Source organism: Dermacentor albipictus, chromosome 8 (genome assembly GCF_038994185.2).
Source record: "Dermacentor albipictus isolate Rhodes 1998 colony chromosome 8, USDA_Dalb.pri_finalv2, whole genome shotgun sequence".
NCBI lineage: Eukaryota > Metazoa > Arthropoda > Arachnida > Ixodida > Ixodidae > Dermacentor > Dermacentor albipictus.
In genome coordinates this window covers 75,933,774-75,949,444 of record NC_091828.1, presented here as the reverse complement: position 1 = coordinate 75,949,444, position 15,671 = coordinate 75,933,774, and the positions used below count along the sequence as shown (strand labels likewise).

General features: G+C 45.1%; 2 protein-coding genes across 19 annotated transcripts in view; one reads left to right on the top strand and one right to left on the bottom strand.

Annotated features, from left to right (window-relative positions):
• Positions 1–15,671, top strand: part of LOC135895820 (uncharacterized) — a 155,821-nt gene that overhangs the window by 58,285 nt on the left and 81,865 nt on the right. The gene's annotated exons all lie outside the window — the stretch shown is intronic.
• LOC135921987 (uncharacterized) overlaps positions 4,464–15,671 on the bottom strand; it is a 144,032-nt gene continuing 132,824 nt past the window's right edge. For all 17 annotated transcript variants that reach the window (XM_065456397.1, XM_065423894.1, XM_065423885.1 and 14 more), the window contains one exon: positions 4,464–5,357. In XM_065456397.1, the coding sequence (XP_065312469.1) occupies positions 5,163–5,357 (195 nt within the window). In that variant the 3' untranslated portion in view covers positions 4,464–5,162. The remainder of the gene's footprint in view (positions 5,358–15,671) is intronic.

The window sequence follows — 15,671 nt, the reverse complement described above, 5'->3', positions numbered from 1 at the left end:
TCAACAAACACTGACACCAAGGACAACATAGGGGAAATTACTTGTGCCTAATTAATGAAATAAAGAAACGATAAATTAATGGAAATCAAAGTTGATAAAGAAACAAATTGCCGCAGGTGGGAACCGAACCCACAACCTTCGCATTTCGCGAATGCGAAGGCTGTGCGTTCGGTTCCCACCTGCGGCAAGTTGTTTTTTCATCCACTTTAATTTCCATTAATCTGTCGTTTCTTTATTTCATTTATTAGGCACGAGTAATTTCCCCTACGTTGTCCTTGGTGTCAGTGTTTGTTGGCTTGTTGTGATATGAAATACACAAGCAGTAGCACTACAGTATTATAGCGTATCCAACAATGCTATAACAACAATGATAATAGTAATAATAATAAACTTTAAAACCGATACACCATAAAGAAAGACCAACTCTGTAAGTTTAATGACAGAAACAGAGGCCATCGTCTCTGCCTCTGGCCAATCTATAAGAAAACCTTCACTGTCATTGTCGATGAAAGAAATTGATTATTTGTCATGCTTTGTTTATTTGTTTGTTTATTTATACTGTTAACCGCCAAAGGGTCATTACAGGAATGAATATACAGTCTACATTTACAATACGATGAAGAATCACACGCCCAACAATGAATGTAAGGACAATAATACCAATCAAGGCACTGCTTTTTCCCACATATTCATACCAGCAATATACCGAGCACAGTTGCGCTCGTCGCGACCACAGCGCGGTGTTATTAATCTAGTGGATCAGGACGCATTCTGACCTGAACATACAAGAATCTGCAGCTGGTCCACGAATGTACTTGAAAGAAGAAGAGGAAACCAGCGAATCGGGCGGCATGTTCCATTGGTTATTTACCCTAGAAAAATAGCTATATTTGAAAGTGTTATTTCGCGTTAATGGTGGCTCGACCTGCATTCAATGTCTGCGTCGGAAGCGTGCATTGGGCGATAATTTGAAGAAGTCGGACCCGTTAAGTAACTACAAGTTTATTATGAATGAAGAGAAAGGCAAATTTCAATATGTCCACTGCTGTCGTAATTTGTGAAGCAGGACTATTTGCGTTCCAGCACAGTCCACATGCCTTGAATGCTGGCTTCTTTTGCGATGTATCAATAAAGTTTTCTTCGCGAATTTATGATGTGTCAGTTTTGAGAGTGCGCTTATATCCTTATATATCATGGAGGTTTGATATCACTGTGCTCGCGGTTTTGTGTGCGTATCATTACGACCATTTTCTGAATTACAATTTCGTTGTTGATAGTGAGCGCTTGTGTCTATCTGTCGTTTCTTCTTATTACCGTTTTTTGCTGCGTTATACCAGATGCCATGATACCAGATAATTATGAGGATATAAAATCAACAAACAATGAAGCCATGGAAGCCATGGATGTCTTGAATGTTGTGACATAATGAAGCGAGCAGCGTGGTTTTGTACTGCTTCTAAGTCATCGGTGGGATAAGCTTGCGAGGGATGCCAGATGAATGATGCGTACTCAAGTTTGGGTCGCACATACCTTAAATATGCTAGTTTTTTATTGCACACGATGCGGATTTTATTTACTAATACTGCTGCGTTTAAACAGTTTTTTTGTCCATGCTATGGAATTGTGAAGTGCTCTGACTGGTTACGCAAGATCATTACTTACCAATCGATGAATTTCTGTGGTAATTTACTAATCATTGATGTTCAGTGCTATTTTTATGCTTTTCCATGTGTTGTACTATGTTGAAATAAATAAATTACCGCCCAATAACACTTAGGGCCCTTTCCACAAACCGACTTGAAGATGCCAGCGTATCACACATGAGTAAATAAGATCAGTTAACTTTCTTTAAATACGTAAGCATTTCAATACCTACCCAACGAGGGAACCTGTGCGTCTGTCATGCAAGATGAATCGCAATAAATAAATAACACGAATTCGAAAGGAAAAGCACTGGCAATGGCTAGTTTCGAACCTATACGACTAGACGCTCAAAGGCCGAGAGTCTTACCCATTGGGCTAATCACCCAGGGCCTGCAGAAGGTGAATATATCTGAACCATATGAATGTGTTGCACCGGCTGTAAAAAACAAACGTTAAAGAGGAACAGTTCCTATGACGACTTTGTTCAAACATTTGGTGAGGGTGAATGGAACACATGTAGAGCCGACTCAGAGCATTCTACACATGAGAAAAATTTCTACTATGCGAAAATTTAATTCCAAGCAGGCCACGTCCCCGATGTGGTTCGGAGGTGGCGGTATACGCCTTCCGCCGGGGCGTTCCTTCACCGACCGAAATGCCACCGATCTCTGAAATCTCAAGCGCTTCGGGTCGCACAACACTGACAAATAAGCAGCCGATGAGTTCATAAGGATAATAAGGAGTGATGAGAGGTTATATGGATCTCATCACGGTTGATAATGGTTCGACGCGGATGTATAATGTGCTAAAGAGCGATAATGGTCGGAGCAGTTATGATAAGGCTGACAAGGGCCGATGAGGGTTGATAAGGACCGATAATAGGTTGTAAGTGTCGGATCATGAGCGACAAGCTTCATAATGACAGATAAGGGTTGATAGCTTCAGGGTCGGCTCAAATGCAATAAGGTTGATAGCAAGCGATAAAGGTTTATAAGAGTAGGATACAGTCCAATAAGGTTGACAACAACCAATAAGGGTTCATAAGAGTCTGATCTATTCCGACAAGGTTGATAACTACCAATAAGCGTTGATAAGTGTTTATACTGGTCGGATCAAGTTTGATAAGACTAATAGTGATACCGAGCTGCGTGGAAAAGAGCAAGTGGCATAATGCTTACACACACTAAAAGAACCCCAGTGGATTTACTGCATGAATTTTCCCCTCTTCAGCACGGTTTTAGAAAATTTGTCATGCAGGTGACCACGCGCGTGGCGCTTTGAGCGCGGGCGCAGCCACCCTGTTTTGGAAGTAATCTGGGACGGGTGCGAAGGTTAGGTGAGCCGAGGTGGTTTGTGGCGTCGTGTGCGCTGTGTTCTCGTGCGCCTACACTCTAAGAACAGTTTACACCCTTTGGCATGCACCTTCTGCCGCACAGCAATAATCGTCATCTGCCTTGACGCGTTTCCTTTCTTTAACGCTGCGAGCCCGGAACTTTTTAGTAACGAACGGCACGCGCGTTATCAGTCAGAAGGGGCACTCCAAAGGGTGTAAACTGTTCTATGCTGAGAACGCGCGTTCCGTTCGTTCCTGGAAAGTTCTGGGCTCGAAGCGCTAAAGGAAGGAAATGCATGAAGGCAGATGACGTATATTGTTGTGTGGCAGAAGGGGCATGCCAAAGGGTGTAAACTGTCCTTAGAGTGTAGTGTTGGAGATCGAGAAAATCGCAAGTTGCTCGGACGCGCTGAAGCTAGAGGCACCGCGAAGCACTCACTCTCCGCTTCTGCCAATTTGCGCTGGTGTTCTGGCGACGAGTGCGCGCGTGGCGCCGTGCTGATTAATTTGGTAAGCAAACGTCCATTGCGACTTTTTTTCCCATACGCTATTAAGCTTTCAAAATACGTTACCTGAAATTTTTATGTGGCCTGTATAGACCACATAAAACTTCGTGATAATGCACCGATAAACCTTGGTAGCAAAGAAGATTTAAGTGCTGGGCTAGTTGGTGATCTTGCATACTGAAAAGATGTTGCGCCAAAAAACAACACACACAAGAAAGACGACGACACCACGGGCGCTTGGTAACTAAATTGTCCGTTGAAAGGTGTTTCGTTTTGCCTGTTTGTTGCCTTTCACTGGAATACCCTCACTTCTGCGCCTTTTGTGTTGCCTCCTTGTAGTTTTGTTTTCGCAGAGTATTGTGTATATGTTATTTACTGCCTTTTTTTACCATTTTTATTAAAATGTTTTACCAAGTTTTTGCAGTTGATACTTTCCCATAAATCTGAGCACCCCCCCCCCACCCTCTGTTTTATGCAGTCCTTCGGGTCTTCAAGGAGAAAATAATTGAAATGAGATATAAATAGTAGCCTGCTTTACTATCTAATCTCTGTAATCCTCCCTCCCTCTCAATTTATGCGGTGTTGACGCGAGTAAGGGAGTGGATAAGGTTGTTAGCGGTCGTTCTATGCATGCATATTTGGCCTAGGGGTTAAAGCATCCGGCTGTGTCACAGTGACACCTTGGTGTGAATCCAATGCCAGACGCGCTCTATTTGTGGACGAGGCTAAACCGACTGCAGACCACATGTTACTTGTGCTCGATTATGCAAGTAACACTTCGAACTACAACGAATGTACTGCAGTCGTGAACCATTCGTAAATATCTCCAGGACACAACTGACACATTGTCTACAGACGCTCACACAATCACACATGCCCGCATACAATTTCGGCAACAGATCTACAAAATTCTCTCAATTAGGTATATTTTACCTCTTGTTGAAATGAGGAGGAAGGCAAGCTGGTAATGGTACAGATCGTAGGCAAAAAGCTTGTTTTACCTTGTGCGACTTTGTAGCTCAATTCGTTAGCCAGCATGGCGATATGAACTGAAGGTCGAAGCAAAGAACGAGCAAGATTACTCTGGCTCGTAGCTTCAAGCGGTACAGTGACTGTCCTTCAAGCAAAACGCTAAATTTTGAACGACAATGTCCCCGCGATCCACGGAAGTCCAGGCAATTTAGGCTTGCACATATTTTTTTTGTCCCAAGCATACTTCACTGCAGAGGCGCCAGTAACACTTTGTTTAATACGTTATCTGGCATTAGATTACATTGATAGCGAAAAAACAGCGCGAAAGCAGAACAGAACTTATCGCACTGGTGACAAACGATTGCGAATAGGCACACCGGAAATTCAAACTAATTTGCGCATTAGAAAGAAAAAAAGCACACAAAACAGTAATAACAGCGTAATGACCGCCGTAGGCTATCAGACAATGAAGTCGTTTAAACAAGCACTGTCTTTTGGTGTTAAGGTAAGAACGTCTAAATAAACACATTTAGAGAGGAAAGTAACAGCATAAGTGAGACTGAGAGAAATAAAAAGGGTAGCTGCACTATAAAAGAAACAGGTGCACGCACAAAATCAAATGTGCACTCTGCACCACGAATTCGAGTAGACGATCCCGCATAAGGCCGTTTCCCTATGCAACGCGCTGCAGTGACGGTCAGCAGTTGCTAGGAGACAGCTTGGCAGTCCTTAACGTTGGTGTACTTCTCCATGAAATCCGACAGCTTACGCAGCAGCTTCAGCCTATTGTACTGGCCCGTGTATTGGACCTCTGGGCACGGGCTCGAAGGCTCGTCGGCATCGATGTCGTACACGGCGAAGCTGAATTTCAAATCTTTGACTTGGTCCTTGAAGGCACACATCTGTGTCAGAATGTAAAGCATACAGACCTTGACACGTATCACAAAGGAAATGGAAATTACTTCCGCGTTAGGCAACGGTATTAGGCCCTTCTGTAAAAAAGCAATTGCCTTTCTGTACAATCAGTTAGGTTGTTGAGTAATCTGTCCCACTGTTATTTCTACTTGGTGATTTAGAAGCAAGCTGGTGCAAATAGCTGTTTACGTATGGCTCCTTTGCCTGATTCCCATGCGTGTACCGTTACTCTTATGATCGATGAACCCACAGTAGTTAGTCCACGCCCGTCATGACGGTTCCACATCCTTTTGTTTTGTCGTTCGTGCTGGTTTACAGCATCCCTGGAAAAATATCTACCGAAATTTCCTTTCACAAATGTCTACTTTATCATGCTCATGTAGTCAGCGCTGTTATTAAGAATGGGTGGTCTTAATCCAAGTTTGAGACGAAAGCCAAACTTTTCTTTATTCTTGAATCCACTGCTTTTTTGGCATTAAGAAATTCCCTTGCAATTCCTGTGGTAATTTTTTTCCCTGCTGTGGCGGCAAAGCGTACTCAGTCACAATGATGTTCGTGTTCGTTGCGAGACCAGCGATCTATATGGTACATGTGACATCTTTGTTGCAATATAATAAAGAAATTATGCCACATACTCTTGGCTCGGTTCCATGTCGGTACAATACTTTTTTTTTCACATAATCAGTTGGCACAGCCATCGCTTGTTAACTTCTCTGACAAAAATTGCGGCATCACCCATCGCAGATGGCTCTCGCATACAGTATTTTTCATGTGGGGCTGGTGCCTTTACACGCGCCATCCAATGATTCGCTGGAGACCTTGGGTGGGCAACGTAAAGTAACGAAATTTGGCGTTTCACGAGACACAGCCATGATATGACTGCGATGCGCACCGTAGAGGGACACTCGGGATAACTTTGAGCCCCTTGTGTTATTTAGTGAGAAGGAGCAGATTTTAGTGAAGAGAAAAAAGGAGAGGTCGGCTGGGACAGCGTGCTTCTAGCCTACTGCTCCTCACCGGGTTGAGGGAAAGTGGGAGTGATAGATAAGAGAGACAGGTAGGTGGCAGGGGGCTATGATCAAGTAGAATGAGCCACAATATACACTTGTCCAGTACGCGAATGTGCACTATGTACACGCACTACATGCAGGAGTAATCGTGCCCCGTAGAAATATTCCCGCGCAAGCACATTTCACACAGTTTTCACATCCCGTGACCTAAAGACGATCGTCTAAAATTACGTTTAGACAGCGTACGTAATGTGCCAATATTTCGCAAGAAACGCAAGCGCAAACGCGAAAAGCGCATTTAATTTGTTCAGACTGCAATCGTGCGAAGTGTTAGAGGGGGCATGACACCCAAATTTCGATCTTAACCTATATGTCGTAAGATAATTCTTGTGCGTTCAAGAACACGCTGGCGAAATTTTTGCGTATTTGAGCCAGCACGCAATTTGTAATTGAATTTCTTATATTGCCCTCGAACGGGGGGGGGGGGGGAGGGGCGTAGGTTGCATAGCGGTCGAGCAACACTGGCACGCTGCAGAGCGAGCGTGTATATTCCGGTGAAAAATCCATGTTTCAACTTTGCGCTTGCAGGAAACTTTTGCTTTGTTCAGCTTGCAGCGGCTGAGACAGTGCCACAGTGGCGCCTACGTAGCGCTGTTGGGTGCCAGAGCGAACGAAGCCATGAGTGATCCGTATCGTACTTCAGCTTCCCCATGGAGCCCATCAAGCGTTAGGCTTGGGAGATGAATGTCCACAGGAAGGACTGGCTTTCATCGGGCGATTTTGTTTTGTTCTCGGAACACTTCACGCCCGACAGCGACAGCCGCGACTTGCGCCTGCTGGCCGAGTTTCAGAAAACCAGTGAATAAGCTGAGGCTGTGGCCAGACGCAATGCTGACCGTGTTCGTGCACCGACCCATCCGGCAGGCAGTGCCCCGGCCGCGCATTTACATTCGCTCTCCTGTGCAGCCGGTCGACTGCAGCGCCGCCCCCGCGGCACCTACGGGAACTATATATCTAGGTAACTTTTCGCCCTAGGGGAGCGTAGGTCCCTAGGTGTCGTGTAAAAACGCACCTAGCACCTGAAACGCCCTAGTCCCCATGCGCGCGCGCGGGGGGCCCATAGAAGTATACCATAGCGCAGAGCAGTGGTAGAATTGTGTGTGCCAACTCGCCGGAGTTGCACGGTAGGCGGTTCATTGTGCGTGCACGCAAGCAGCACGACCACGAACGAAGCGATACAAGGTGGAACAGTGCGTTTTACGGCAATTGAAGGTGTGTGACGCGCTTGGTGTGTGCAAAGAGCAGTTAAGTTGCGTGTGTGACGAATGTGTATGCGCAAAATAGCACGACCACGAACGAAGGTGGAACATCGCGTTTTGGCGTGCGCAAACAGCACAACCACGAACGTAGCGATGCAAGGTGGAACAGCGCGTTTTGCGCAATCTAGTTGCGTGTGTGTGCGTGGCGCGTTTGTGGTGTGTAAAGAGCACGACGACGATCGTCTTCTAACTGCGCCAGAGCAAACCGATTGTTGGATTCTACATAGGTATATTGAACGGGCGTTAAACCTAGAGAAACACGGGATTGCGACGCGACTAGCCGCGATGTATAGCACTGTACGTAAGTGAATAAGGGACACGCCACGAGTGATTTGTATGTGGAGGTTAACTCATACGTGCATTAATTAGCGGCGGTATAGAAAAAAAAAGGGGGGGGGGGGCGGGGATTGCTGAGACAGCTGCTCGAAAGCGTTTCCACGCATGTTTTGTCGGTCTACTCGATGAACTAAATGCCGCTTTGAAGAAATTGTGACGAAATGTTGGCATGTGCGTAGTGGCACAGTTTGAAATGTGTCGCAGAGTAAATCCGAAAAGAACCGAAGCGTACCATATGTAAAAAATGTGTGAAAACTACAGCTGCAAGCTTATGTTGTGCAGCATTGACCGATGTCGAGATATTGTTCTCATGAATGTAGCACGCATCGCCTTTGTACGCATGTGCTGGGTTCGGCGCACTATCATCGAGGCATTGATCGAGGTTAATAAAATTGTACCCGCAACGAGCACGTCGTCCTGGTTTCGGTTTCGGTTCTCGCTGCTATTCGTGATAATAAACAGTTTGTAAATTGTGCTTTTTGTTGGCGATTCTCTGCACAAAGGACGAAAACAAAAACTGGCAATGAAGATAAGCATCACGTAGAATATTTTAAACGAAAAACTGTTTCAACATTCTTTAATGCAACTCTAATTCTAAGGCTCTAAGCGCCACCTATTTCCGATAGTCAAATGTGTCATGGCGGCTTCCTGTCAATTGGATGTGGGCATAGCATGGGAGCTTCAATGGTACATCTCAGCTTTTTTGGTTATCCCCAGCTGTTCCTTATATTTCCGCGTAATAACTCTTTCTTGTACCCAATACAATACCGAATAGGGATCGTATAGAAGCTCAGAGGCTGCACCTGTCATTCACATAGACAGGTAAGGTAAGGCCGCGACCACTTTCAACTCGTCTGGGACGTACATACATAATTTTTTTGTGTAATTTATGCATGCTTAGGCATCATTTTTCACGCCGCCTGAAGTTCTCGCTGAAAGTACGCTTTAAATGCACTGCACGCCTTAAATTGACACCCATCTGTAACGTGTTTGAGCCGTTATTTATAGCCATATTTTGCGGACTACGATTTTAACCTCATGCGCACTACCGCCCGTTTGTTCTGTTGCGCTCGCGATATCAATGTTTTTAGATCCAAAAGGCTGCTTCCGCATGAAAGAAGAGACTCGCCGTGTTAGATTGTACACATGGAAAGCGAACGCTGTGACACGTTCTTTAAATTGGCCGACTGTTGCAAGCGGTGGCATCATTGCCGTCGTCGAAGTGTATGTACAGGCACACTATAATAGAGACATACGTATTTACAGTGCCAAATGAACAATTTGGTGTTTCGTCCCTTGGCGCTCTCCTGCTCGGCCTGACAGGCAGGTGTCACGCATTGCATTGCACTGAAAGCGCATGAGCATACCGCGAAATCTACGCGAGCGTTTTTATTGACAAATGCTCGAAGATTTCTATCACCAGCTGCCACTTGAAAGTGCGTTTAGCTAGCAAGCCAGCAGTAGTGTCTGCGCTTTCAAGCATACACTTGATCACACGAAGATAATGAGACAAAGTGTAAACACATGAATGACAGATTCAATATTTCTTGACACTCGTAAATCTTCAAACCTGCCAGTTGTTCGTTAGTGCGTGAAAAAGTGGAATTTTGTTATGTTTAAAAGCGGACATTGGTTCATCCAAACGTGGCTTTGCCTAGGCCGTCGCATTGTATGAATGAATTATCAAATGCATGGGCATTGGAGCAATGAGGTGATGTAGCTGAAAAATGCACCTTTGTTCTCTTTTCACTTTGCCTCATGGTATTCTGTCTCAAGTTTAGCCATTGTCAAAGCAGCAATTTCTACTGGCACAGCAACGCTCATCTGAATGGCATCTGTCAATGTCGTAAGTTGTCATTGCTCCTTTCAGCACATATGTTACATGGTCTTTCACATCTTCAGTACGACCTAAATGGGTTTCACAGCTATGATTGCCTCAGTGCATATAGAAGCAACGAAGTGATCCCAAATAATTTTGCAGAATAACTGAAATGTGGGCAAGTTCATTCGGATTCATGATTATGGCAGATTTGAACCCAACACTGTGTAACACTACTACACAGACTGGCGTTTCGGGTAGTCGAGACAAGATTCTTATTAAAACCTCGTTGAGATTTGACAAACTGTTAGCTAGGTGAGATAAAGTAATTGTGATTAAGAGTGGTAGCCTCAACATTTAGCACTAGGCAAGAGATGAGTTTTTTATTGTGATCATTTTCTACAAGCATGCACATTAGCGTTACAGTAGTACGAGCATCTTTGTAGCACATCCTTCCCTGTATAAAAAGGATCATGTTGCTTACTGCTTAGCTGGTGTTATGCATTGTCCACTTCTATGGTGTTGGTGCCCAGGATCTCTACAAAACGGAACCTCTTTGGTACAGTCGTGTAGCTGCTTGTGTTCTTCTCCCCTAGCCAGAGGCATGAAGGGGGGTTCATGGTCACTGACCAAGTCTGATGTATAACCCGACGTTTCGGAACTACACAAGGGTTCCTCGTTCACTGAGTTGGACAGGAAATCATCGTCACCTATGTAGCCACCATGTGACGTAATGAACATGCGTGAATGGCAGGCATAGTCCCTGGTGTCCGGTTCATCGTAGCTGGCGTCAATTGAACGATTAGCGAATCTAGCAGCCGCCGGGATGACATGTTCTTTTCTTTGGCCACAACAGTGGCATTGTTCCAGTCAGTCTTGTGACTATGTTCCTGCGCATGCTCGGCAAATAATAGTCGTGTGACTATTATTTCTTAGATCACGTTTTTGTGTTTTGTTTCCATGCCTGACCAGCCGAACTTTCATCGAATCCTTGATTATGCAGCCAGAGGCAGTGGCATTCGTTGTGTCCTGTTTGAGATGAATGGTCCTTTTGTCCGTGTCTATCCACTATCACCTGCGCTTATCTCCTGCCTGCTGAAGTGTGCCTCCATTTTCCAGGTCAACTACTCGGACATTAATGTCTGGATACAAATTGGGTAGATCTTGTATGCCATGCCCAACATCAGAGTAAGTTTTCTGTTTCTGCCAGCACTTTTGCTCATGCACTTTCATTTTCCTCCGGTCCGGGAATTGTGGAAAGAAGCTGTCTGCAGTAGCTGGAAGTGTAGTCCTAAGCCTTTGGCTCGTAAGCATTTGCGCTAGCGAGAATCTATTTTTCAGAAGGCTCAGTCTATAATCGTGTGTCTTGTAGGCATCACCTGACGTCTCAAGGGAGTTCTTGGATGAGTTTACAGTGGCTTCTGTGAGATCATTGCGCTGTTGGTAGCGTGGACTACACGCCATTTGTTGGAATTCTTATGAATTCTGCAAACAGCGAGCTGCGCCCTTTTGCAAGCTACAGTTTGTTGCGGTTCAAGACCACTACACTATTGCAAGCCTTGTGAAAACAAAGAGGCATTGAGTCGCAACCACAGGTCCTGTCAAACTAGCCAGTACTAGCTCAGGATATCCTTACTAGTATTTTGTGACGATGAGCCACCACACCCCTCCAATAGAAAATATGTCCATAGTGAACTTCTGTAACAGCTTTTCTCAGAATCCCAATTGCAGGAGTGTCACCCTTCTCTTAGCCCTGTGGTGCTAGCATGTATGACATGACTTGAAGACATTTGCTGTTTGTATGTATTTATGATGCAGTACTTTGTCGTCTTGCTAGGCATTTATTGATTCCAAAGTGGCCTTCAAGTGAGAAGTGCTGGGTGGTTAAGCTCCTGTAGCTTCTTGGGCGTGATGGTTTTATTGCCAAAATATCAACATGTCTTGGACTACATTGTCCTTGTAAAGCCAGAATTCTTTCAGAGTTTGCAACACCTTGTCCAGCTCTTTCGAGTGAAAATGCAAAGTTGGCAGCAGCATTAATCTAGCACTTGTTCTTTCTTCAGTTCTTGTAAAGAAGGTGGGGAGAGGCAGCATGCATAGCCTTCAATCTTGGTAGGCCCTTGTGGTGCCTGTTATTCTCCTTCACATGAGAACTTCACAGTGTATCAGCTGCGGGAAAGTCTTTGCCTAAGGTGTACATTATGCCTCATAATGCATCAATCATGTGCACACATTATAAACAGGGAAACAGAATGTTGCCCCATTTATAGAATTTATCTCGAGCTTGCAAGAAAGAAAGCACTTCTTTCTATATCTGGGCATAGCGAGGCATTCTGTCTCTGCAAAATATCTTGAGGCGTATCTAGTAACATGTTGCCCATCGTCTTGCTTTTGGCTGAGCACTGCAACTAGACCACAGCACAAAGCATCAGCTGTGATTAGCAGCTGGTCTCTCATTTTGAGGAGCACCAGCCAAGCACTGGATCTGAAGAAAGTATTTCTTTCCATTTTGAGAATTCTGGAACCTGTGTGGGTTCCAGACAAACCATGCTTTGAAAACAGCATGCTGGAAAATGGGTGTAGCGTTTGTCATGTTAGGAGCGAATAAACCTAGATAGGTGGTCATGCCCATTAGCAGGAGTAGTTCTGGAGGATGGTCTTGGCATGTCTGTGACAGCTTTGAGCTTGTTTTCGTTCATGTGCCCCAAGTAGAATATTATTGTGATGCCAAACTTACATTTCTCTTTGTGGATGGCAGCTCTTGCACAGTGGGTGCCCTCAAATGTACGGCAGAGTTCGTTGTGTTGCTGTTTAGTTGAGCACCAACTGATAACCTCGACCATATGACAAGCAACACATATAAGTTCTGGATGAATATCCTTCATATACCATTGTGTTTGATCTGGGGCACACCAGATACCAAATCGCATGAGCAGTTAAAGCGAAACCAACGGAACGGTGCTGTAAAGGTGGTCAAGAACTTTCTGTAATTTCTCAGGGATTTGCCAAAACCCTGAATTTGGGCATCAATTTTTCATACACCAAGCTGTGACTCGTAATATCTGAACGGTATGCTCTACTGCAGGAATTGGATATGATGGTCATAGGGCTTGCTTTTTCAGTTTTTGTGTAATCCATAAAAGTGTAGAGTGCTCCTGATGGCTTCGTCACCACTACCATAAGCGTGCACCAAGGAGTTGGCTCTGTCATAGCTGTCGTAAAACCAGTCTTAAACCTGGAGAAGTTTGGCTTTCATCTTCTATAAAGGTAGCCATACAAAATAGTGAAATATTAGTGCACAGGACACAGGCTCCAGTTTCAACATTGTCATGCAAGCTGCGCAAAGTATTTGAAGATGCGGCTTTGAATCTCCACAACCATTAACATTCTCAATCTGTCTAAGCACTCGACTTCAGCTTCACAATCACCTCTGTGACCTATTTAGCAAATTTATTTGGAAATAGCAGCATTCTGCCTGATGCACGAGATGTAACTTTATGTTGTGCTAGTCGCCTTACACACTGACCACAGTAACTTGGAGGTCACCACCTTCTTGAAATGTCATGAACCACATTGTTTTCAGGGTGAGACAAGAAATCGTGTCTAATTATCATTTCTAACAAAAAGAAATAACTGATGCCTGTGGCAAGGTGCCATTCAAGTGGTTGAGTTCCTCCAGGAGTTAGGGGGTGATACGAGTGAGACCCTCAAAAGCCAATTATGGCCTTTGCCAAGCAGCCCCAGGTGACATAGTAAAGCTTTTTGGGCACAATGTCATTAGGCACCACCCTATATAATTTATTTGCTTCCACAACATCTGCATGGCTCACGAGTGTCCGGTGGTAAATTTCTGAAGCCACATCAACCTCGATGTAGCATCCCTAATTCCAAATACTTCAATCTGCATGCCACTATGTATGGTGGGGGTTACTGGGAAGGAGACTAACGAACAGCTACACATAGATAAAAACTCCCTAAAGGCTGTTATTGTGGAAGCACTGCCCAACATCAACACACGCTATATGATACAAGAATGTTGCTGCTATCAAAGATGAATTCAGTCAGTAATTGAGGATGAAGATGGTTTTACTCAATAGCCCTATAAAAAATGGTAAAAGAAAGCTCATAAATTTGGAACTCATGTTTCGAATCTTGTCTGAAAAAAAAAATCATTAGTATGTCTTCAAATATCTCACGCAGCCGGTAATCCCGTTCTACTTCTTCATGACCTTCAGGTATGCTAGAGAAGTCTTTCTCATCATTGGGCTAAAAAATGTAGTTGAGCAAAAGGAGTAGACCTAGGTGGCTGACAGGATGGCTCTTCTTTAAGTGCTTTGCGTAGAAGAAAAAAGCATGCAAACATATTCAATGCTGTAATGGGCACTAACTGTTAGGGATGAAACATGAAAAACCCTAAGGAAAACATTTAGGTTTGGTGGATATGTAGAAAATACACAGAGACTAAAGACAGTGAAGGACATCGAAAAATGTTTGTTTAAGCTTCTTCACCAATGCGTTTGTTGCCTGTAGACAACACCAGGCAGAACTCGGAAAGCGACCTTCACCCCAAGTCGACGTCCATTCTGCGTGCAATTTGTGCATATTGACACAAAGGTGTAGGGCTCCTGCACTGCAAAACAGCGCGCGCAAAGGTCGGCGCCACGAAAGACGATGAAGTGCGTAAGCTGCACGCTCTTTTTCTGCCCCGCCATTAAAGAGCAGCATACATTTTGCAAGACTCCGTCTCCAATCTACGTTACATTTTTCTGGTGGAGGTGTGGGGTACGTGCTACCACTCCCAGATCGAACACCGTCTACAAGCCCAGTACGAAGTCTGGTCAAACTGACTCCTGTGCAGGTACGGAAAGCTGCCGACTTAAAGGACTGAGCACGAGCCTCTACGCAATCAAGTCAGAAGGATGAATACATTGGTTCCACCTTCTTTCTCGACTGCCCCGACCGAGGTCGTCCTGAACCAGCCGCGAATCCCCACATCCTTCCATGGGGACACCTTTGAGGATGTAGAGGACTGGCTCGATCACTTTGAGCGTGTCGCAGAATTCAACGGCTGGACTACAGAGCGCAAGCTACGCAATGCCTACTTTGCCCTCAAGGACTATGCACGGACCTGGTTTGAGAAGCGTGAGGCAGGGCCCTATCGACATGGGACGAATTCCAACGGCAGCTAATCGGCACATACGCCAGCCTCGATCGCAAGGAGTGAGCTGAATCTGCAATTCAGGCGAGAGTACAGAGGCCGAACGAAAGCGTCGCAATGTTTCTCAAAGATATGCGCCGACTTTTCCGACGCGCGGATCCGTCCATGCCGGAAGAAAAGAAGCTAAGGAATTTGATGCGCAGTGTCGAGCTAGAGTTATTCAGTGCCCTAATACGCAACCCACCAAATATTGTTGCAGAGTTACTCGCGGAAGCCGTATAGATGGAAAAGGCACTGCAGCAGCGAACAAGGCAGAACCGCGACGTGTCGACCCTATCGCGTGACTCTCTCGCTGTATCCCTGGACAATATCAATGCCTTGTGGGAGCTCATTAGGCTTATCGTTCAAGAAGAGCTTCAAAAGCTTCATGTGGCTCCAGCATGGGTACAGCGACCTGCTCTGGCTGAGGTCGTCCGGGAGGAAATCAGGCAGGCAGTCCAAGTCCCAGAGCGAAGCGAGACATCGCAGCACAAGGTACGGCAGCCACAACCTCGCATGTCGTATACGGAAGCTGCACGAAGTTCGTTGTCCCCGAGTTTTTGCGATGTGAGCGACGTCCTGGACCTTCTTGGTGTGCGCGCTGTTGAACAAGCCACTCG